The 23,809-nt window shown below is 39.9% G+C and overlaps 3 protein-coding genes across 3 annotated transcripts in view; 2 read left to right on the top strand and 1 right to left on the bottom strand.

The window, feature by feature from the left end:
• KNTC1 (kinetochore associated 1) overlaps positions 1–8,584 on the top strand; it is a 40,617-nt gene extending 32,033 nt beyond the window's left edge. Inside the window, exons 53-63 of the mRNA XM_074921545.1 lie at positions 499–617; positions 1,476–1,611; positions 2,243–2,338; positions 3,181–3,237; positions 3,704–3,758; positions 3,838–3,901; positions 4,964–5,093; positions 6,068–6,157; positions 6,647–6,792; positions 7,663–7,753; positions 7,994–8,584. Of these exons, the coding sequence (XP_074777646.1) occupies positions 499–617; positions 1,476–1,611; positions 2,243–2,338; positions 3,181–3,237; positions 3,704–3,758; positions 3,838–3,901; positions 4,964–5,093; positions 6,068–6,157; positions 6,647–6,792; positions 7,663–7,753; positions 7,994–8,053 (1,044 nt within the window). The 3' untranslated portion in view covers positions 8,054–8,584. The remainder of the gene's footprint in view (positions 1–498; positions 618–1,475; positions 1,612–2,242; positions 2,339–3,180; positions 3,238–3,703; positions 3,759–3,837; positions 3,902–4,963; positions 5,094–6,067; positions 6,158–6,646; positions 6,793–7,662; positions 7,754–7,993) is intronic.
• Positions 8,585–9,511: 927 nt separating this feature from the next.
• Positions 9,512–13,581, bottom strand: VPS29 (VPS29 retromer complex component). Its single transcript, XM_074921193.1, has 4 exons — positions 13,471–13,581; positions 10,818–11,009; positions 10,122–10,357; positions 9,512–9,836 (listed from the first exon to the last, which is right to left on the bottom strand). Exons 1-4 carry the CDS (start codon positions 13,471–13,473, stop codon positions 9,719–9,721), a joined length of 549 nt encoding a protein of 182 aa, XP_074777294.1. The 5' UTR covers positions 13,474–13,581; the 3' UTR covers positions 9,512–9,718.
• Positions 13,582–13,690: 109 nt separating this feature from the next.
• Positions 13,691–23,443, top strand: RAD9B (RAD9 checkpoint clamp component B). The gene is made up of 11 exons (XM_074921283.1): positions 13,691–13,757; positions 14,672–14,742; positions 15,635–15,784; positions 16,304–16,418; positions 17,374–17,473; positions 18,376–18,482; positions 20,378–20,484; positions 20,868–20,932; positions 21,468–21,590; positions 22,224–22,485; positions 22,790–23,443. Exons 1-11 carry the CDS (start codon positions 13,724–13,726, stop codon positions 22,919–22,921), a joined length of 1,266 nt encoding a protein of 421 aa, XP_074777384.1. The 5' UTR covers positions 13,691–13,723; the 3' UTR covers positions 22,922–23,443.
• Positions 23,444–23,809: the final 366 nt, after the last annotated feature.

Genomic DNA, 23,809 nt, shown 5'->3' with positions numbered 1-23,809 from the left:
AGTAAAACTGTGGTGTTCATTGAATTTTGCTATTGAACTGTCAGGACCAGCCCTTAAACTCTTGGTTTTCTAAATTTATTGTTGATATTATCTGAAAATAACTTCATTAAACATTTTCTGGAATGTGCTTTAAGCTGGCTTACTTTGGGTAGAAGTGGTAAAAGTATTTTTTTAATATAAATTATAAGCAGAACCTTAACCTTCAGTCTTTCACACTTACGAAATGTATTTGTGATACTATATATCACAAATATTTTTCCTGCCTGCATTAATAGTGTTAAGTCTGGGAAACCACCTAGTTCAGCAGTGTTCTTTGAAGTTAACAGGTATTTCAACTGGTTAGTATAGAAGTTGAACATGAACCAATCTGTTACTTAGTATTTGGATTCATTCAGTGAAAATATAATCTTAGAAAGGATCATACTAGACATATATAACCCTCTTTCTAGTTGTTCAGCCTATTGCGACTTCTCAATGTGTTTTTTCCCCCCCTCTCAGCCAATTGGTGTTACTCAGCTGACGTTTGCTCACAGGAGCAGAGCACTTAAGTGTCTGCTCTACTTGGCAGATACCAACACCGTGGAATCACTCTTCAAGAAACCCATTCAGAAAATAAAGTAAGATGAATTTTCCTTAAGGGTTCTTTAATAATGTTGTTTTGTTGGTCTTTAACAACCATTGGAAAAAAATATCATATATTTGGAGATATGTTTTTTACTAATCTGTTTCTATGAGCTTTTAAAAATCTATTTCTGAAGAGCATAATTAATCTTTTAACTTCACTGTAATGCAGTCCAGTACATCACAGTCCTAATTAGTAAACCTGAAAGTAATATGACATTACATGGAAAATATTTTGTTCCATTTTGCATAGATTTCAGTTACTTCTTTAGCAACTGAAGCATATTCTCCTACCCATATATATAGTATTTTGTTCATCAGAGTTTGGAACTGGTCATCTTGCAAAGACATGGTCCTCTGCAAAAACAAGGAACCAAAACCCCGGCAGAATAATGTTCCTTTGAAAATATCTGTAGAACTAACTTCCTTAGAAAATATCTAGAATAGAGTTTCTATGCTGGTAATCTAGAATTAGGGCCTTTTTAACAGAAAGGGATGTTTTCAAAGTACATCATACCAAATAGCTCCATATGGGTTTCTATAAATACACAGTCTTTGTGCATGAATGAAATTTTAGTTGTAAGAGTTACAGTAACTGGTTTATCTTTAGAGATGATCCAAGCCATCCACTCTTCAGGTGAATGAGGTTTCCCTAAGCAATTACCAAGAAGTTTTTTTACTTCATTAAGATCTCTTTCATAAGTACAAATACAATCTACTTATTTTAACCTGGTTTTTTAAAAGGAACAGAAGAACACTTTTCCAGTATTATCCAGACCATCATTATGTGAATTATAATATAATAATCACTGTAAATATCATTAACTCCTGGTTTTGGGGGGGCTTTTTTATAGGTATTTTCTAAAATGCTGCATTTATCTGGCAGAGTTTGAAATCTTGAATATTCCATATACTTATGAATCATTTCATAAGAGTCCTAAGGAAGGAATGATTAAAGGGCTATGGAAGAATCACAGCCATGAACCCACGGTACGATTTTTAAATCCTCTGTAATTTTTTGTTTGTTACACATTGTATGAAACGTACACCTTTCTATGTAGCACATGCATTTCTAAACAACTGTTGCTCCAGTGGACTCTGGCTTATTCGTACACTGCTCATGATATGCTACTCACAATGGTATTTAAAAATGCCAGTGAATATGCAGTTACCCCAAAGACTCTCCTCTTTCAGAGGAGCTACTTGGACATCCTTCATACTTTAATATGAATTAAATATTAACAGGGTACACCATTAGAATAGCTGTTAGTTACTTATCTAATATGCCAGGGACAGGTTTACAGCCATAAAATGGAAGTGAGCTGTGCTTTAGTTGAAACACACACATGCTAGTCTAAAATTTGAAAATGACAGATAAAAAAAAGCTGTAGCCTTCCTACAATTAGAAAATAAAGTGATATCATGTATAGGTGGGGGGCTTGATTTTTGTTTTAATTCTCCTCACATGTGTAAAATAATTTTGGAAGTGGCTTGTTTGTGACCTTTCTGGAGTTAAATGTCCCGGTAATGCTGTAAAAATCTAAAATTACGCTGACAAGCAGTAAAGGTTTGAAGATCACAAATGTATATTAAAATACAGCGTGTCCTTCCTCTCCTTTAGGCTGTTAGGCTGGTGACAGAACTTAGTCTAGAATACAAAGTATATGATTCCCAACTGTGGAATGGCCTACTACAGAAACTCCTCGGTTTCAGTATGGTAAGAAATCTTTAATGAACTGCAGTGAGGTGACAAAAAGGCTTTTTTATCCACCAGATTCTGAAGAATGGGATAGATACATAAACTATAAACTTACTGTGAACAATTCTTGATAATTTACATGGCTAGTTTGGGCTCTTAGACACTGAACTGATGAAGCTTTGAGAGATTTGTGGTTTTGTACTGCTTGAGAATTTTGATCTTAAATTGTTCTAGGTTGGGTTTTTTTAAAGGCACAAAGCATTTCAGATGAGTAAGCCCTATGATAATAAACTGAAAAAAGGTTTTCATATTATTGTAATTTTAGAACATAATATGCATATTTTTGTATGCAAATATATACACTCATATGCACAAACTGTGCATATATGTATATACATACACACAAAAATATTATCCCTAAAATGTATTTATTATGATAGTAATCCTGATTTTTGTCATTCAGAATTTTAATTACCTCTGATGGTCAGATTTTATGTAACGTTGCTACAGCCTAAGAAGGTAACAGATGCACTGGGCAACAGGTACCAAAGCTAGTTTTAATCTAATGAGATTTAGGTACTAATAGCAAAGAAGGTGGGATCATAAACTTCTCAGCACTAGTTGTATTAAGACTCCCAAAAATCTTGGGTATTGACAGAGATAACATATGCTGCTGCTTGTGATAATTTAATTTACTAAACTACAAATCATATTTCCATATGCATCCATCACTCCTCTCAAAGGAGCAGAGGTACCTTAAAGAACTGTAAGTTTGCATCCTGCAGATAACACAAGCATAATGCGGTCCTGTATGTTATTGCCACATCTTCAAAAACTGTAGCTTTTTTTTTTTTTTTCAGATTCAATATCTAAGAAGAGTTCTGATAGCAATTACTGGGATTCATTCATTATGGGAGGTAAACAAATATTCTGTGATTCCTAGTCTTTTTTTCCACTTAACAGGAATTTAGCATCCTATTTGTGTGTGTGAATGGCAGCCATCTATGCCATGAAGTGTTACGCATGAAAAGATTCTCTTTGAATGATTATTTTTTATGAGAATGCAGTATGCAGATATGTGTCATTATTAATCACTGAAATAGTATGTTTTGAACTTGTAGGTCCTTCAGTAAACACTTACTTGGAGGGTTTTGTAAAGCTGGACATAATGATTTTGCCATCAGTCAAAACATGGCTAAGTCTTAGGCTATGAGCTGAAGAAAGCCATGTTAGGGAATAATTCATCCAGAATAAAAAGAAAATAAAATTGACAGGCTTCTTCCACCTACAGTGGGTCTGAATGTCTGTCTGTCTGTCTGTGTTTACAAGTACACTTAATTACAACTGTATTTGGCTAATACTTTAAAACTTTGCTGTCAACAGATTCCCAACTTCAGTCGAGCTTGGCGAAGTGTAGTTCTGTCACCATTTCTCACAGGTAGGATTGTTACTAGCTATCATGCTTATACAATAACTTGGTTATATATTTACTTCATCATGTTTTCTTTATTTCTTAGCTTCATGTCCACCAAGTCCTAAACAGTTAGAGGAATGTCGTGAGTGTTTTGTGATTCTGCTCAAGTAAGTAGATGGTACACCCCACATTTTTGTTAGTTGAGTGGGAATGCCTGTTTGTAACTTCTCATCCAGCAGCCTGCCCTGGAACATGTGAAGGAGCTCCGAAAACTGGGGAACCTGAGGCATGAGGAATAACCTTTTGCCTCTTGTGGGAAGGACAGGATCAGGGCACGTACCCAAACAGAAATTCCATGCTTGCCTGCAGACTGTTGACGGCGCGTGCTGTAACTCAGTACCTTGGCTGTTTAAACTGCACTGGGAACTGCTCTCTGAATTGGGACTCAGAATCAGCAGCACAAACTGCTCAAAACCCATTTATCTGCCCAGTTGCTGCACCCATGAGGGATATCTGTTCCTGTCCTGACATTTTTAAAGGACTCATATCAACCCTAAAAGTCGAGTTATTATCTTTCTTATCCCAAAATATAGCACATTTCCTAGAATTATTAACACAGAGTATAAGAGAGAAAGAATTCGTTTTTCTACAAAGAATAAACCTGACATCACAAAAATCTAATAGCTGCACATCTATAAACACGGTTAACCTATGGTATTAATGTTCCCAAACATTCTGTACATAAACCAGTTTTGCATTGCCTTTACAATGTGAAAAAGCACAATAAATCATTGTCTTATTCACCACAGTGCTCTGACTTGCTCAAGAGAAGAACAAGAGCTCAGAGAGCCTGACTTGAACCAAAAGTTAGTTACGAAATACTGAAAAGGGATCCAGCTGAAGAACGTGCCTACACTACTGCGCACATATGTACCAAAGCATTGCTCTGGGCAGTTGGCCAACACTTCCCTCAAAACAGAGCCTTGGGTGTTTAGAGAGAGAGAGAAAATGGATTTTTTTTTTTTTTTTTGTCAAGCTACAAAATCATCATGCATTTGTATTCTGTGAAACTTCAACTCGCATAGCTTAGCCATTTCTGAAAATAAGATGAGGTAAAAATGTATTGTTCTATCTGGCTTAGAAATCTCAATGCAGTTTTGTTGACAGTACTAAGCCATCCAGTTACACACAGCATAGTAGAGAACTTCACTCCTAATCTTCTTCTGAAGGTGTCCTGTTCTGGCTGACTTGGATGTCATAGGAATAGCTAAACAATATGCACAGTTGGACCTTCCAGCTTTTGCTTTGGGGTGCCTGTTGCTGATTCCTCAGTCTGAGAAGAGAGCGCAGCAAATTCAGGTAAATAATGTTTTGTGTTCTATTTGTGCAAGGGAAACGTCTTTAAGCATGTTATGTTCACCAGAAACTGTGAAAGACAGTAATCTATAATTCCATCTTATTTAAGTATGTCACTGCTGCCAGCTGCTTGGCGTTTCCCACCCACAAAGGCTATTACTCTGAATTTATCCTTCTGAAAAGGATCATGTGAACACTTCCTCTTATCTTTTTTTTAAAAGCAAAACCAGCTAGCTTCAAGTCATCCTCAGCAGTATTGTCATATTACTTTGCCTTTTGTGGTTTTGAGGATATTTTATGGGATCCCACCCATAAAACCCATGAAAAAACCCTACAAAATCCAAACCAGAGCAGTGTGAAGATGATGATAATGTATATAATTGCTGAGGAGCTACCAGTGGGCTAGTTTCAGATTGTCAGTACTGAATCTTTCTTCAGAAAAATGTTGAGTAAAAGCTCCTGACTTGTTAGAAAGATGCTTGATAGGCATTATAAGTTCTGATGTAAACCTTTTGCCATATCCTCACTATTCAGTGTATCTTGAGTTTCCTTTTTCTCATTTGTTCCCATTAATTTATGCTCTGCATTTTTCTCCCAGGTAAAGATTATAGGCTGTGCCCATATTTGTCATGAGTAAACTGGCACTAGTAAAGGCATCTTAAATTCTTAGACTTCCAGTTATTTAAATTAAGATCAGAAAGATTTCCCCAAATTACAGCATTAGTCTAAGACATTTAGTCTGCTGACAATGAGTCAAAAAAGTCTGTAACAGCTACAGCAAAATACCCTTTGAGAGTTAAAAGCAACAAATACTACTCTTTCAGTCAAACTGCACAGATTCTGGTTTGTACTTAAAATTTCAAAATATTAATTGTTCCTGAATAAATCAAATACTTGCTCTGAAGGGAGAATTTCTACTTTAATAATTCACAGAATATTAATGTTTTGTAACTTATTTTTGCTTTAAACTTATTAAGGGTTTCTTATCGACATGTAACATAGAAACTGTGTTGCAACAAATAGATGAACACATGAACACTGGAGAAGTAGTGGCATTTGCTTCTCAGGTAAATAAATAAATTTTACTTCACTTGCCTTTGGCTTTTTTGATACATAAGTGTACATAGAAGCCTTTTTTCTCTCTCTCTCCTGATCTTGCCAAGCATTAGCTGATGTAACACACACTTCTAAAATATAGCAACATTTGCAGGGATTTTTGCATTTTTATTAAATGATATTCAGCTAAAAAACTTCTTGTATATATATACACAGTGCTGTGTTATAGGCTGCCCCTAATTGTAGGACAAGATTGTTTGCAGCAGTACCTACTCTGTCACCTTGCCTTGGGCTGCCTTCCCAAGAGCAAGTTTCTTAACTCATTGCCTCATCTGAATCTGAGATTAGTCTTCATAAAATCTGCCATTTCACAGCATTTTTAAAAAAAAAAAAATAATTTAAAAAAGGCCTGCACTATGGGAGTTTGGGCTCTTTTCATGCAAAAGTAAAACTTTACATTTAAAATAATACTTTTCCATTATTAAATCTTAAATCTATAGATTAGATCTTTGGTTTTGGACAGTATCATAAATGAGAAGCTATATGAAAAATTCTTGAAAACGAAATATTTTCCATTGTTGAAGCAACAACTGATGAATACTCACCGAATGAAAGAACTGGTGGATTACTTTGCCAAAAAGAACTAGTAAGTTAATAAAACAGGTGATGCATGACTGATAGCAGTTGCAGAAATTGAATCTCCTTTGTTTTCATTTATTTGAAGTCAGGGAGATTTTCTAGTACTTAAGTCTCCAAGAATTTTTAGAGTATTGCTAAGTTAAATAAATAAATTGACTAAAAACCTCACTGCTGTGCATACTTAGGATAGAGTTTTACAGTGTCATTCAAGCCAAAGTAACAGCTTACTGAGCCTGGACTTACCAGCAGATAAAATACAGTTAAAATAGCAGAAAAAAACAAATGCTTTTGATTTGAATCAATTCACCTTACCTTCAGATGAATTCAGTGCAGTAGCATCCTGAAGTCACTGCTTCAGCAATAACAACGCTGAAAAAATAAATGAACTGCCTGTACTCAAGACTTAGGAATTAGTGGGTTTGCTGCCAAGTTTTTCAGGAGTTAGACATACCTCTTATGTTCCACTTAAATAAAACAAAGGATCCTGCCAATGACCCTGCTGCGGGGCAGTTCTCAGTCAGGGCTCTGTCAGTGACTCACAGCACTTGGGCTCATTGTGCACAGCTGCAAACTCTCATTTCAGACCCCAAATACTCCGTAGTGCAAGTCACTTGGTTACCACTTCTGCAGTCAAAATGGGATGGGAACCAATAAATAGCTGTTTAAATTCTAGTATATGTTGGTTTTATTAACAGCCACAGGTTCAATGCCAGGCTTGTCATGGCTTGTTTTCCTCTACTGAGAAATGACAGGACCTATCTGACTTCAAACACATGGGGCCATACCTTATTTTTATACTTCAGTGTATTTAGTCTAAATTCTTGGCTTTTTAGAGAACTTCTTATTGACAAAGTTGATAAACTTTTGCCTCCTGCAGCATCGATGATGCAACAGCTCTAATTCAAGAATATCAAGAGAAATGTGGAAATCCTGCTCTGGCAGACATACCATCGTCTGATCTTCTGAAGGTAAAACAAACCAATTTTTGTATCTCAAAGTATTTTCTTTTTTTTTTTTCTAAACTAAGACTTTCACTCAACTTTTAGCAAAAATACTTCTTAGCCTATTTATTGTATATAATAAAAGATCCCTTTATTCAAATAATTCATTTTACTTGAACCAAACGTGTGCCATGCTAAGCCTTATGCTTTCAAGTACTTTCCCAGGTCTTAATTTTCTGAAGCTATTATTATTCTCTCACCTTCCAGATGTATCTAAACAGACCAGAAGAGACCTGTGTACTGGAACCATCATCGAAAAAGTCTTGATTTACCTTTTCTCCCTCTACTGGCAAGAAGGGGGCTATGCATTGAGAATGCTTGTACTGGTCAAGTGAACACTGAACTAAAACCTCCATTCTTGTAACCAAAAGCTACTCTGAGCTTTCCACTTTAACTGTTCTAGGCTGTTTCTTCTCCATACTCTATCCCCATTGAAACAGTTTAGATTTACAGAACTTCCTGCTTTTGTTCAACAGCAATGTTCATGTTCAGCACTTTGGTTTTAAGAAGGATTAGTTTATTTTCTTTACTTCTATATTTCTCCATGTTTAAGTCTTCTGAGGATCACTTCAAGATTTAATTCACACAAACATAACCTTGCATAATTGAGATAAACATTTTTTTTAAAAAACCTAAGTGATGTACTTCATGTAAAATACTTTGTAGACAAATTGTAATTTTAACTACAGTGAGTATAAACAGACTTACATAGCAATTTCGGCCTTACAGTATTCTATCAACCTTTTTTTAATTATGAAGTTGTCAGTAAACTGATATTTCACTCAGTCACTAACCTTCCTTGAACGTGTGCTAAGGTTTCCTTTTCAACTTTGTTCTTTCTGTATGTCTGCAGGCAGGATAAAGCAAGAGGCATGTGCTTCACTGCATGAAATAGCAGTTAGCCGGAGGTTCCCAAGATACCAGGCTGAAATGCTTGGTCTTTTTCTAAGGTAAAGCAGGTTTATTTTGAATAGAAGTTATTATTTAGCCAGCTTATGACACAGAGGGAAGGGTTTTAACTCCTCCTTTAAGGTCTATGAAACTTAACCTCAAACCTTCATGACAAATACCACACAGCTTTTTGCACAGATATTCGAAATGTTCTTCTGTAGAAGACAAAAGATAAAACTCTGGTTTTGTTGGAAAGTTAACAGTTATGAAAAGTGGGAGCTGTTAAAATACATTCAGTTCCCTGCAGTGACAAGAAGAGGAGAGCCCGAAGGTCCAGTCTTCCTGACCAACCAGCGTTTTAGTCTTCAGTAGCAGTATCAGCATTGCATGGAATTACATTACTTAAAACCTCCCTACGTGGAGGAAAGTGCATATTCATGTAGTGTCAGATAGAAGCCATAAATAAAGAAAAGCCTCTCTTCACTGTTTAAAGATTTAATGAGACCATCATCCATTAAAGCATTAGGGTAGTTGAAACTGTTTGGATTATAAGAAGATTTTACACAGTGAAATTGCTACTGTAAGTTATGAGTTAATTGCAATTTTTATTCTTTTACCTTAATTGGGAATGTTTTAATTAATTAAATATCAACTGGATTCTGAACCAAATGTAACATGGCCCCACAGCACTGAGTCTTTTTGTTCAAGCCCTTTACAAGTATCCTTTAGAGCATCAGGCATCTTAAAAGCAGCTCCAACTACTGCATTTTTTTCCCCCCAACAACATAAAGCTTAGTTTTTCTATGAAGTGAAGTTTATTACAACATTAAGGAACAGTATTTAAACAGTTACTTTAATGGAATATTTTACAAATCAATTCATACAGAAAAAAGCAAACACAATGTTTTAAAGTTATTACCAATAAGCTACATTGCTAAGCTGTTAGCGAGTAAGTGTAGTACTGTAAACTAGCAATCAAGTATTGTAGTAACTTGCAGCTCAGAATGAGATGGTAAAAATACCAGACAAGCAAAAACATTCTTAAGATTTTTTGTACTCAATTCTTTCTACTTTCACATCATCTCCAATTAGTTGATAGACATATGTAACTACTGTAGAAGCCTGGATATCCATCAGCACAAAGGAAGGAATGATGTTGCTGGAAAGAGAGGGAAAAAAAATCATATTAATTGTGTATTAATAACCACTACCTGACAGAAATCACCCAGAGGAAAACAGGTATGAATTCTGTAAGCGCAGTACATCAGATCTGAAGCTTTAAGTATTTCAATGTTGTCTGTTTCAGTCAAGGAGATTTAGCAAGTACTACCAACCCTTCCTCTCCCCAACATGTAGAATGTAAACATTAACCTTCATAAAGAGCTTTGTAGTTCAGTTTTGTTAGAAAGAAGATCCCCACAGATACTTCCCATACTTCACTTACTTCTCTAAGGCATGATAGGCTCCTGTAGCTGATCCTGGATTGATATAGAACTTGTTTTCATGTTCAAACGCCTCAAATTTGTGTGTATGTCCTGAAATTAGGATGTCCACATCAAACTGCCTTTGTAGCAGTGCCAGGCTGGCCATGTCACCCCAAGGAATAACCTGATGGCCATGAATCAGCCCAATTTTGAACTGTCCAACAGTTACAACTTTCTGTTCAGGATAATTCAGGTTCTAAAAATAAAAAAAAAAACAACAGATGTACAGATTTATATTTAAAAACAACTCTAAGCAACACCAAGAAGAGAGGGGGAAAGCTAATGGAAATATTCAATATAATTGGCCCTACTGCTACCAAATGAGAGCTACGAAGCTGCTTTTTATGAGCACTGTGGAGAATGGGGAAGGATGAAGGAATTTCAAAGATCTGACAACAGCAGGTCCCAGCTGCTGGAGTCCTTAGACATGGCCAAGTACACAACTACTTTTATTCATACCGATGACAAATGAGAACTTACTGTGCAATTCACATTACTAATTGCCACCCCAAGTCTTTTGCCCAGTTTGCTTTTTGTGTGCTCTTAGTACTACATAACCCTGGTTTACCCACTTTTACTTGAATTACAAATAAGCCAAATGTTGCCTTTACGTAAAAGATTCAGAAAAATATGTCATTATCAAGAGAGGACACTACCTCATCAAAGTCCCCTCTGACAACATGAACATCCCCAGCCAGAGTCTTGAGGTAGTCATAGGTGTCCTTGGTGCAGAGGTTTCCTGTGCAGAGGATGTGTTGGATCTTTCCTGGAACCAGCAGCTTTTTGAATTTGGCTGGGAGGCTGTTGCATCGATGTGGAATGTGAAGATCTCCTAATACTAACACCAACTTACCAGGTGTCATGACAAGAAAGAAATATTGTTACAGATACTTATTTAGGCAAGAATCATTAGGAAGCAGAAAGCATTGCAATGTTTTCTTCAGTTTCCTAACTTTGCATTTGGATGTAATACCCACTAAAATAATGAAACAGTGATGGAATATTGCTACAAGGAAGGGCCCTTGTTTTCCCTCAGTAATGCAGAACATTATGCAGAAGGGGGCTTTACAAACACAATAGTCTACAGAATTATTTATTTTGTTGCTGAAAGCCAGTGCAAGGTCTAACAACAGACATGTGTTACTACTTGATGTATTTTACACAAATTTGGGAACTACCACAAACGATCCCACTTTTTTGGATGCTTAAGCAGCTAAAAAAAATAATATAGGACACCTCTAGTACATGTTCAAGCATAGACCTAGCTAAACTGTGGCCACTTCCCTTTAAAACTCTTCATCCAAGTTTCTACTTTCTGTTTTCTTATAAAAAAAAAAAAAAAGCAGCAAATTTGCAACATGTGTTAATAGCTGACCAGAACGGGAAGCTTGTTCAGAGTCTGTATTAGGACCCACTGAACAAGAGAGTAAGACTAATAGTTTAAAAACCAAAACCAAACCAAACCCCAGGACACTGCAGAGAAGATAAACCAGACTACTGCACACAGCGATTCTACTACCAGTTCTATATAGTCATAGTTTAAGTATGACAGATGCAAGGAGAATGCAAATTTAATGGGGGCTTCAAAATTAAGGATTCAGATGAAGTAAGACCATAGCTTAGTATCGCAGGCTTTAAACCTGCAAATAAAGAAATAATTAATGCAAGCAACACAGCAATAAATTAATGAAAAGCTCTATGAAGCATGGGATGTTATGCCACCACACTGCAAAAACACTGGATCTAGAGACAGTCAACTTGATAAATAGCTCCATGATAAAAAGAAAAAGGTGATCTTCCAACCACAATGCTCTGTTAGTTACACAGTTTCTCAAATGACAGCCATCAAATGTGTTTGGAAAAGACACAGCCCTAACAGATGAATGTAAAAGCAGCAGTAACTGTGCTAAGAAATCATCTTTAAGATTTGCTTTTTAAATGTTTAGGCCATGCAACCATCTTCACACTAGCAATCATCAAAACAGGCAGAGGGAACTTGGGCGGGGGTTTGGTTTGGTTGTTTTTTTTTTTTAGATTAAGAATGTCTCAGTGCCATCATCAAAGCCATGCACCTTTAGAGAACAGATGGTTGAAAGTATTGGTAAAGCAATACAAGAGTTTTGTAATCAGGGAGCTACCAATTTAAAACTAACCCAGAAGAGGAAAAAAAAAAAAAAAAGACACATATTTGATGGTCTTTCAAGAGCTCCCAGTGAAAAATACCCTTACTAGCATCAGCCTAGAGACAACATACTGGAATGCAAGTGAAAAATGGGTAACAAGTGTTTTTGATTATTAAAGTGGCAATAGATTTTTCTTGCTGATGCTTAAGGTACTTAGACATGCAATACTAGTTATGTATTGAACATTCAATAAATTTATACTGCCACTAAAACATAACCCTGCCGAAGCCAGCAGAGTGTGTGCATTCAACAAAAACCATTTCCTTTACTGACAAACTGGCAGGCCTCATATCTTCCCCCAAATCACGTTTGAGCTCCCATTAATTAAAGCAAAGCTTGGCAAGCTACAATAACAAATTAAAAGCATTGAAGTGAGTTTAATAATCACAGGTATCTGCAACATAAAATAGTGGCAAAGAATGTTACATCTGGCTTTTACTAGCAATTTTAGGTGCAATCTTGAGCATGAAGAGCAGCCCCTAATTCATATGTGCCGTCTGATATATCATCTAGTAACATTAACAAGCCCTTACCACCGGTGTTAGCAACAGCTAAGAGGAGTAAACTTACTCTGTGCCCAGCCTTATTGGAATGAAGAAGTTGATTGCAGACAGGGGGGAATGAAAAACAGGGTGAAACATGATCAATGTTAAACAAAAGAAAGCAACAGAAAAGAAAATATAGCCAAATGAATAGGCAAATAATAATTAAATGGATTGTTGATGTTATGAAAGAAGCGTTAAAAAAAAATAAATTAAAAAAAATCGGCTCCTGCGCGCAGCCCCCGGCAGCTCCCGCCGGTGACAGCCCCTCAGCACGGCCTCCTTACCCCCGGCGGGCCCTCGGCGGGGCTTCACCTCCGCTCAGCGCTCCCCTCCCGCCCCCCATCTACCTCAGCTCGGCACTACGCGGATTTCTGGGCAGCGACTGACAGAAAACGTTCCCCGAGCGCACGTCCAGCACGGCCGCCAGCGGGGCCCGCCCGCCCGCCGCACCGCGCCCGGCGGGCCGCGGCTGGAGAGAGCGAGCCTCGGGGGGGAGGAGGCGGCCCTCTCCCACCGCCGCGGGGCCAGCCCGGTGGGGAACGGGCCCCGGGGGTGGGGGACGGGGCGCCCCCGGCGCTCACCATCCTGCTCGGCGCCGCGCTCCCTCACAGCAGCCGCTGCGGCTCCTCCCGGAAGCCAAGGCCGGCGCCAACCACCCGCTACGGCGCCTCCCAAGGGCTAAAAAAGCCCGAAACGCGCTGCTCCGCCCCGCCCCGCGCCCACATCCGGGTCTCTGCGGAGCGCCGCGCCCCTCCCCGAGGGGTGTTTCCCGCCTTTTCCGCAGCCGCCGTGTGAGGCGAGCGCCGCGGCGGAGGGAGGGCGCTCCGCGGGGCCATGAAGTGTGTCATTGGGGGGGCTCATCTCAGAGGTACCCGTGGCCCCGGGGGGGGTAGCCAGGCTGGCGCAGAAGGGTTGTGCGTGGGAGAAACAGGCAGCCCAGAGCCGGGCCGCCTTAGGGCAGCAGAGCTCAGCAGGGCCGGCAGCCACGGGGGTGTGCGACAGGCCTGGTGTTGCCCTCGGCGGGCTTCCCTGTGGGAGCTTTTGGGCGATGAGAAGTGGGGCACGAAGCACTGGGAGCTGTGGCCAGACCCGCCATGGTCACAGCGGAGCTGAGGAGCTGCCTCTTCCTCTTCCCCAGGAGGACAAAGGTGTTTTTGTGGGGCCACACGCAGCCTCTGATAGAGTTCAGAGTTGTGTGGGCTCAGCGTGGAGCCTCTGAACTCAAATGAGAAAGCAGAGGGCTGGGTTTGTGGTGCTCTCAGGTTGAGAAGCCGTTGCTTAGCTGGGTGCCTTCCTGTGCACACTGTTCTACCAGAGACCCAACTAAACCAGTGCACAGCGTGTCACGTGAACTGGTGCTCTGCCAGTGCCAGGGTGGGCAGAGGGAAATTTTGAGACCCCACAGCTGGTTTTTTTCTGTGTTTCTCACAGCTACATCTTTACAGATGTCCAGCTGTTTACTGCTTGCTTAAACCTGCTGCCATCTACAAAATGTAATTTCTAACTAGTGGTTTGTCCAAGGAGATTGAATTAATTTGTGGTGACATCGGGTCATGCCAGTTGTTGCAGAGGGACAGATGACATTTGAGGTGCACCTTGTCAGAGGCAGCTTTCAGAAACATCGAGGTGTTTGTGCTACTAAAAAGGAAAGACCAATGTTTTCCACCGTGTCACTGAAACGTGTAGGAAATTATTAATGTTTCCTCTTAAATTATTCTGGAGAAAATGCAGCATATTTTTTTAACTTATAATACATATTGCCCTGTTTTCTTTTCCTGCTAGTGTTTGGAAGAGCAATACATGCCATAGCACGTATTAGTGATGAATTTTGGTTTGACCCCATAGAAAAAGGTGTAAGTGACTTTGTTTTAATTTGAAAATATTTATTGGAAGCACAGTATTGTTGGATATTGTGATGTTTTCCTACAGGTACCCTTCAGCCCGAGTTACATTCTCTCAGCTTCCTCCACTTTCAATATGGACAAATGCCATATTTTCTGTAATTGTAATTATGCAGATTACATCATGGAAGATTCATTCCTGCTCTGCCCCTAGTATTCTTCATTTTTTTGTCAGCCAAACTGAAGCTTGTCCAGGACATCCGGATTAATACCAAGGGTTTTATTTCTATTGTCATGGGTCAAAAGGTTTATGTTTTGTACCACGTCAGAAACTGCCTCTAAACAACATGTTTTTGTACCAGTATGACTCAACAGGAAGAATGCATCCGTTAATATGCCTCTGATTAATCAAATACCATTTCCAGCAAAATTAGGCTTTTCTCTAGAGGTTTCTTAGTTAAAAGTGATCAACTCTGCTTAACTTGGTGGGAGGCTGGAAAATTAGAAGTGGAGATAATTTCATTTCATACCTCAAGAATTATTGAGGTGCTAGTAGTGTCTTTGCTCATTTGTAGGTGTCACGTGGATGGGTGTACAGAAAGGTTGTTTCGGAATAAATCCAGTCCTTCAAATGCAAGCTGAGCTTTAAGTGTTTAGGTAACCTGCACTTCAGGGCCACTTAAATGTCCATAGATTGGATTTTTATGCCTGTATGATACCAATGATAGTGAAGGTGGTAAATTTGGTCATGATTGTGTGCATAATGCATCTGCATTTATTTTGAGACATACACATTTAAAGGTTTCGTGGTTTAGGTGTGGTACTTGAAGCAGAGAGATGGCTTTTTTGTTAAAGGTTGGATATGAAATAGTTTTGAGTTAAATTATTTTACTTATACTTTCAGCTTGCCTTAAGATCAGTGAATTCTTCAAGGTCAGCGTATGCATATGTCTTCTTCTCATCTATGTTTTTTCAACATTACTGCTGGACAGCTGTGTCTCAGCCGTGTCAGAAGGAAAAACAGTTATCCCTCCCATGTAAATTGATAATTAAGGTACATTTTAATGGATTGTTATGCACAGCTTTGTAAGCAGCAAATTAGCTCAATTTCCAAATGAAATTATAGGGGGAGGCTGGTAGGGGCACATGGATGTTTCTAAACTCAAGCACTTCTGAGCAATTCTGCAAAAGAGAGCGTTAGTATTTAATTAAGTTTAGAAGTTGTACCTCCTGAGCTGTACCCTTCCCAAAGTCTGAACCAGCTTAATCTTGGGGTGAAGGATTACCACGTTTCTGCCTCTGCAGTGTTTCTGTTGTAACTTCAAAACCAGTATGACCCAGCAGAGCTTTGGCCAGTTGTTTAGCAAACAGATCCGTTGACCACGTGTTGGAATAGTTGGTGAGGATGGCGAGGATCCGTATCAGCTGCCACAGTGTCAGCTTAGAAAGCAGTTTGGGGAAGCCATAAAAGCAGAACTTGAGATAAAACTGTACAAAACTAGGGAAATAATACTGCAAAATTGCTTGGTGAATGACCTCTGCACTGATAATTTTTTTTTTTTTTTTTAAACAGTCAGTTCTTCCTGTATTTAGATGTGTAAACGTGCTGGAAAGAAATGTAGAGAAATGCAGCATTTATACAAATATTAATGATCATCACATAACTTTCCAGCTCTTCTGCAAACATGGTAGGTTATACATAAAGTAACTTGCAGAAAGAGAAGTCATTTAAAACAGCAGGGCAACGCAATATTTAGTGTAATTATTAATTGAATGTTATTGATGGAACGTTATGCCAAACACTTTCAGCCTCCTCACATCATAATTTATATTTATCACGTGCATCACCTTGTTAAAATGAAGTTATAACAGGCTTTAACAGACAGACATTCTTCACTGCAGTAGTTAATGCATGCTATATATTAATTTTGTTAGTCTGCTGCTCACAACATTTAGAGTTAGGCTGGAGTAAATTCTGAAGAAACACACGTGATGGAAAAGGAGGGAAATCCTGTTTTGGCAGGTGTTTGAACTAGAGGGTTTACTGGGTCTTTCCACTTCTAATAGTTCTTCACGGTAACAGGCCTGACATCCCCAGTCCCACAGAACACCAGGTACATTCATCAGCACTAGACTTTGCAAAACTCATGAAGAACTGTCATCTGTCAGCACAGCTTGCTGGGCTGGGTCATAGGCAGTGGTTTGTATTATTAAAAATCTAGCTTATATTACTAATAATGAGATAATACACTGAATTAGGTCTCAAGACAATTAAGCTCTCTTAGCTCATGCTTATCTAGAAATACATGGAGATCTGTAGGGTTTGCCTTTTGTATTCCACCACCATTTAAATATCAAAGCCCTTTTTCCCCCTGCATTTGTTGCACTTGTTCACTATTTCTTGTGGATGCTTAAAAAACTCAGATGCTGGAGGGGCAGAACTCATAGGACGAAGGAAGTCTTAGGTGGCAGGTTAATTCAGTCTTCTATCTGTGGGTGAGTTATTTCCACATAGCTAGAGTGAGTTGTTTTGTTACTTTCACTATGGAGATTTCCTAAAAGAGCAATTAATACTGAAAAAAACCCACCATTTAAAAATGACAGACCAACACTGATTTTTTTGTCCATATCCTTTATACTTAGGTGTTATAAAAACCTATAATCTGATGTTTCAAGAGTGTGATCCGTTGCAGGCTGTTTTCGCTAAGCACATGTGTCCAAACATACTTAAAGTCCACTCCAGGTAATGAATACAAAAATTTTTTTTCTGAAAAATAAAAAAAAATCATACAGGAGGCAATACTGCTCTCATAGTGATTAGCATAATCAAAATCTGATTAGGGCACAGTGAAAAATGACAAATTCTTAAATCCTGTTTCCTAGTGCTTGATTTTTCACATTACAGCTTAAGAAATTTGGATCATTTTGCCCTTAATCCTACTCGGTCACCTTGAGAAATGTGTAATGGAGGATTTGTGTTCATACCTTTGAGCAGCTTCCACCTGTGATAAATTTTAATTTAATTTTATAGGCAGAGAATCCAGTGGTAAAAGTACAATTTTCTTAAGCAATAAAAGCAGCCCTTTGGAGGAATCCACGCTTTGGCTTGTCATTGCAAGCAAAGGCAAAGAACAGACTCTGCTCTTCCTGACAGCATTTCTGTTAAAAGTGTTTCTTGTGCCCAGGAGCTCTTGTCACAATAATCAGCCATTAAAGGTGTATAAAGATATCTCTGCATAGGTACTATGTATTATATTTATAAAAAGATTATGCAACTTTTAAGACTGCAAGCTTTTGAATAAAGAGTATAGGACACCCAGGTTTGCTCAAAGTTGTGATACATATAGAAAGGCAGCAGCTATATATATATGTAAGATCAACTTGGCAACGTACAAAAGCATTAAACAAATTTGCTTTCATAATTACCAGTTGTACTGTTAGATTTCTTATGTACCTATTGCATATAAATCAATTTAAAAGATAGAGCAGAGTTTAAGGGGTACACGTTTCAAAGGCAGGTTTTCCAACAGTACTGCCAAGTAATTTTAATTTCTAATGTGAGTAACAAATACTGGCTAGTAATAAATTACTAGCTAGTAATTTGTGGCTGGTAAAATTATTTTAATGTTGAATTAAATTTTATAGGCTGCTGGCTGATATAATGATTCACTTTCCGACCACTCAAGAAGAAGTAACCTTATCAGTTTCTCCGATGAAAGTTTGTTTCAAGAGTTACACTGAAGAAGACACTGGTAAGGAAATTCGAAATACGAAATCATATTGGGACTTTAAAACAGGTAAACTAAAGGAATAATTACTGCAGTGTAAACGGAGAATGCATTTTATGGCTGAATGGGATTTTTAAGAGAGGGAGCATATAGAGAGAGATTTTAAGTCATGCTGCCACCCTCTGGTTTTAATATCTTTTAAGAAAGTATGGTTTTTATTACTATTTTCCTGGTATCAGTGGCAGATATCAGACTGAGCAGCCAACTGAAATAAATTATGCCACTTGCTGTAGGCTTGAACAGAGGTAATTACTGTGCTGCAAAAGCAGAAGCATGGCAACAGACAGGAAAAAGGAGATAATTTTACGTTTTAAAAAGAATGATTTAAATCTGAACACCATAATTATAGAATTGATATCATTACAGAGTATATTTTAGTGCAAGGGCAATACAGTGTGTTAGCTGGCCTAATGCTGTTCTGCTGTGCTGCCATGGTCAGCTCTCCTCCATCTGATGGAGAACAATCTAGATTCCTGGGGTGTGACTCGAACTAATTTTAAAGATATAATTGTGGTTTTGAAGCATAGGTTCTTGTATATCGTATAATAAAGGGATGCTTTTCATACTTGCTTACGACCAAAGCTGAGGATAATGACCTAGAGGAAGATGATGGCCTAGAGCGGCGGGGTGGGGATTGTGCCCAGAACAGGCTGAAGAGGTGCAGAGCAAGAAGGATTCAGTGGTGGAAACTGGCTGGAGTGAAGCAGGGAAGAAATGACTGAAAATAAAAAGACACTAAAAAGAGTACATTCCGAATGACAACTTTTGATGGTTTAGAACCGTGCATTTACAAGGGTTATTGTAAGAAAGAAAGTGAAAAGAATAGTAGGTAAAAATTTAATGAGGTGCCAAAAGCCAAACAGTCAAGGAGCAAAAGGAGGAATTCGCATTGTTCTTGCATAGCACTGATGCAATACACTGCCTGCAGCAAATGTTCCACACGCACTGAAACAAAACCTGGCCTTTGAAGGTATCATCTGGCCAGGGCGTGGGTTTTTCCACATTCAGGTTTAATTTTCAAAGAAAGAAATGACATCTTCTGCCTAGGCTTGTTCTCATTTGCATGCGGGAGGCTCTGCCTCGCAGCAGCTGGCAGATATGTTGTATTTATTTCTGCAGTTTTAAGGCACTTTCCAAGAGTCTATTTGAACAGGTAATGGGGCCTTGGTGAAGGCTGAGAGAAAACCAACCTCTTGAGCAGAGAAATGGAAGACTGGGCACAGCTTGTAATGGTTTGTTAGCAGCCTGGCTTCAGAAGAGAATTGGATAGGTGTGTAGTTGAATTTCTGGATGCCTCTGAGCCTTTTCTACTCTCACACCTACTGACATGGATAGACTAATGTAATGAGAACAAGCAACAATCGAATACCTGAAACAGAAGAGCCAGTTCCTGTTGCCACTTACGGATCAGGAAAAGATCGTAATTTGTAACAAAGAACCTAAATCCACCTTCATTGTCCTCTGATGATTGTCAGCAATTAATGATTAATCTGTCAAAGACATGTGGTGGTTTGGTCTTCCCATCTATGCAACAACAAGCAGCCAGTAAGACTATTTGTGGACAGAGCAGGTTGGTGAGAATGACAGCGGGTGTCAGGTTTAATCACACAGTCGAACATAAAATGGATTCTGGGCTCTGTTAAAAGCCATTTAAATCTACATAATATACTGTAAATAAATTGAGGATTTAATTTTGAAATAAATTTAGATAAGCTAAACATTTACTAATGTTAGTCACTATAAAAATACAATTATTTGTTCCAACGATGCTGATGTAAAACCTCATAGTTGTAATCGTACTTTTGTTGAGTTTAAACTTCCCTCCTTTGAGTCCTCGACTTTCTTGTTATTTTAAACAGATTTTTCAAGGACAATGCTTACTGAAATACAACTAAATCCAGATGAATTTGACTACTTTCAAGTTGGAGTAGATTCTGAAGTGACGTTTTGCCTTAAAGAATTGAGGGTAAAGTAAGAATTTGTCTTGAAACTCACCTGGCTTGACCAGGACAATGCGGAAGGGCCCTGGGAAGGGTTCCACCAGGCCTCCTGACAGGCGGCAGCATCTCACCAGCTGCTTATCAGGATCTCTGGGTCACTGCGGGGTCCCTCACAGGAGCCTTTGCAAGGCAAGCGAAGCATTTTTAAACCAACAGAACTGTGGTTCTGGTGCTGGGCAGACACACTGTAGCTGCACTGCAGAAAGTGTCGGGGCCTCCCAAGAAACGCTTTTTAGAAGCAGGAGACTTTCACCCTCTTTGTGCCAGTAAACAACAGCTGGGATAAACTTACATTCTGATATTGATCTGTTTTTAAAGCAGTGCTTAACCACCCCTCCCTTCTTTCCAGGGACTGCTAGTATTCTCAGAAGCCACCAGTGCTCCTCTCTCTATCCATTTTGACATCTCTGGAAAGTATGTTTTGGAGCCTGTCTAGAACTACAGCAGTTACAACTCCACAGTCATTTTTTCTGTCTGCAGGTTACTCAAGGAATATTGAACTGAAACAGTAAAATAGATTTTTCGTTTTGCACCAAAAGCTGTTATTTCTGATCTGCGGTACAGGGTTAAGTAGTTTGCTATTATGCATCAAGTATTTAACAGGAGCATCCATATTCCTAAACTGGCTAATGAGCACCTGCAAGTTCCCTGGACACCTCAGGTTCTCAGTCTAATGCATGCAATTGTTTTATTTAGTAGTCTAAAGAAACAATACATTTTCTATTCAAAATATAATTTTAACAGTTACATATTTAAAACCATCACTTGACTAAGTATAATATTTGCTCATTGGGGCATTTAAACCTGTGACAGGAAGTGGCAAATATATTAGATTTTCAGCTTTTCAGGGGAGGCATTTTTTTTGTGTGTATAGAATTGCATGGGCTGTATTTCCTCCTACAGTATGTGGAGTTAAGCATGGTTTTAGTCTCTGAATATTTGTCTCTAGACCAATTGCTTTCAGCATGGAAGACAGGGTACTGGAAGCCAGCTTTATTTTGGCAACCTTGTGTGAGGTTGGAGAGGAGACGGCTGCCCTGCGGCCTGCCTGCTTCTCACAGCAGCTGGAAAGGTAACGGTGAGGGAGGCAGACTGCCTTGGGAGGGTGAAAAAATGAAGTTTTAACATTTTCTGGTCATGTCAGATTCAAGATGGAAGGGAAGTGATCTGCTGCTCCTCGCAGGGGGGTGGTAAGTTATATGGATCCGGGTCTTTGGGCATAGGAAAAGTGTGGGTTGCACCAGGGCAGGGTCAGGCTGGCTCTGAGGAAGGATTTCTGTGCAGAAGGGGCTGTTGGGCGTTGGAATGGGCTGCCCAGGGCAGGGGGGGAGTCCCTGGGATCCCTGGAGGGGTTGAAGAGTCGGGCTGAGCCAGCGCTGAGGGATCTGGGGGAGTTGGGAACGGTCAGGGGGAGGGTCATGGTGGGGCTGGAGGAGCTTCAGGGGCTTTTCCAACCCGGATGATTCTGGGATTCTGACAGCTCAGGGTCACGTGCAGCAATAAACCTCGGTGCAACAGAAGACTCAGCGCTCGTGTCCGCTTTCCTTTATCTGCACGGGGTTCTGTCAGAGTAAGAGGGGAAGGGAAGATAGTTGTTGAGGAGCCATTCTAAAGCCATAATGCTTTTCATGAACAGAAAACGAAGACATTCTAACAAAACCACGTAAAAGCCAGTTACTAACCTCACCTGCTCTCTCCAATCCAGCTCAAAGACGCGTCCAGGTAAACCGGAGAAGACCCCCGTGGGTAAAGAGAGCCACGTGGCAGCGCATGGCTCCCAAAAGCCACAGCGGAACGGCAACGCACCGAACACCGGGGCAGCGAACCCTGCGAGTCCTCTGGTGAAACAAGCGAGTAAAAATACTCCTGGAGCCCCAAAGAGAGAGAAGGCGGGCGCAGAGGGCCCAGCCCCCACCGAGGGCCCCGCGGCGCTGGGGGCAGAGGCGACGCCGTCTCGGTCTCAGCAGGTGAGGAGACTCCGTGTGTCCCCGGTGCAGCGGGATGCTGCATGGTGGGGCGGGGGGGGATGTCTGCACGTCAGGGCTCAGTTTTCTGCAGGAGCAGCTTTCAGAGCAGCAGAGCTGACAGAAACCACCACTACGGTGTGTTTAACCGTAATGCTGGAAATATTTGCAGAGGGCAGGTGTGTTCTACTAGGGAAGGCTGTAGAGTGATCAAGATTTTTAAAGTGGCAAAAGCTGCAGGAATAATTAACCCCCACATTCTGTATCACGTGCAGTTTCTCACTTCTATAAATATTGCATTTTCCAGTTTCACTCCTTATTTTTTGGAGCAGTTTCTTGTAAGGAGAGGGATGCCATCAGTCACACCTTCCACAGTTTAGCCACAGCTAGCGACACCGAAGAGGATTTTGGCACTGTGCAGAGCTCCCAGGTTCTCTAGTGCCACGAAGTAAAGCTCTCGGGGATCACCTCGAGAGAAAAGCACCATTGACGTGGTAATGGCGGAGCCGTTTCTAGTTTCAGAAAGATTTAGTTGCAGTTCTGTGACAAGTTAGAACTCGAGGGAAACTGTACTCTGGGCTTGTGTGGTGACCTGCGTTTCACAAATCCCCATTCACGGCACCCAGGAAGGAGGAATCCTGCCCGGCTGGCACCTGGTTCTTTTTTTGCAAGATTTAAGGGTGAAACTTGACTCAGTACTGAGTACTTTATCCCTTCCTGCTCTGCCCATACCAGTTAAGTGTTTATTCACTACTCAACCACCAGCACCAAGGTGACTAACAGTCAGCTGCTGCCGTAACACAAGATAAATTTTGGTCACGACTGACCAGATTTTGTGCGTTATGGACGTGCTCTCCAGTACAGTTTCACCAGAGAATTCAAACTGTGGTACCACATCAGGCACAGGGAGCTGCTGTTGTAAAGTTACAAGTGCTGGAATAATAAATCATCCACTCCGCCACAGCCAAACACAGCACTGCTAGAGAAGAGCTGGTATTTTTACAGAAACGGTGTGGAATGAATGTTTAACTGAGTAGCCAAAGTTGTCATAGAAATGCATTTAAAAAAAATAAAAGTCACATTTGACAACATGAGTTTCAGATGGGTGCTGTTCTCCTCCCTCCCCCTGCCTCTTCCACCCCAAGTCAGTGACAGCATGGTGTTGCCAAACTCACACTGGAATAAAATACTGAAATTCCCAGCCTTTGGTCAATTAAAAGACCTCTCACAGGTGGGTTTTACCCTCAAACAGGGCTTGAGAACACACTAGGAAGGTCTGAACAAGGGGCTGGGTGGCTGCAACTCTCCACCCACCACCAAGAGTTTT

Source organism: Athene noctua, chromosome 17 (assembly GCF_965140245.1).
Source record: "Athene noctua chromosome 17, bAthNoc1.hap1.1, whole genome shotgun sequence".
In the NCBI taxonomy this organism is placed as follows: Eukaryota; Metazoa; Chordata; class Aves; order Strigiformes; family Strigidae; genus Athene; species Athene noctua.
This window is presented reverse-complemented; position numbering and strand designations above follow the sequence as displayed.

Bases quoted from the DNA above. Each gene is read 5' to 3' on its own strand.
- VPS29 (XM_074921193.1), bottom strand. The intron at 10,358-10,817 runs GTAGTGTCCTCT...TTTTATTTTTAG, and splicing joins TCAGAGGGGACTTTGATGAG to AACCTGAATTATCCTGAACA. The intron at 9,837-10,121 runs GTAAGTGAAGTA...CTCTCTTTCCAG, and splicing joins GCCTATCATGCCTTAGAGAA to CAACATCATTCCTTCCTTTG.
- RAD9B (XM_074921283.1), top strand. From the start codon at position 13,724: ATGAAGTGTGTCATTGGGGGGGCTCATCTCAGAG. The intron at 15,785-16,303 runs GTACATTTTAAT...TTTTTTAAACAG, and splicing joins CATGTAAATTGATAATTAAG to TCAGTTCTTCCTGTATTTAG. The intron at 16,419-17,373 runs GTAGGTTATACA...CTTTATACTTAG, and splicing joins CCAGCTCTTCTGCAAACATG to GTGTTATAAAAACCTATAAT.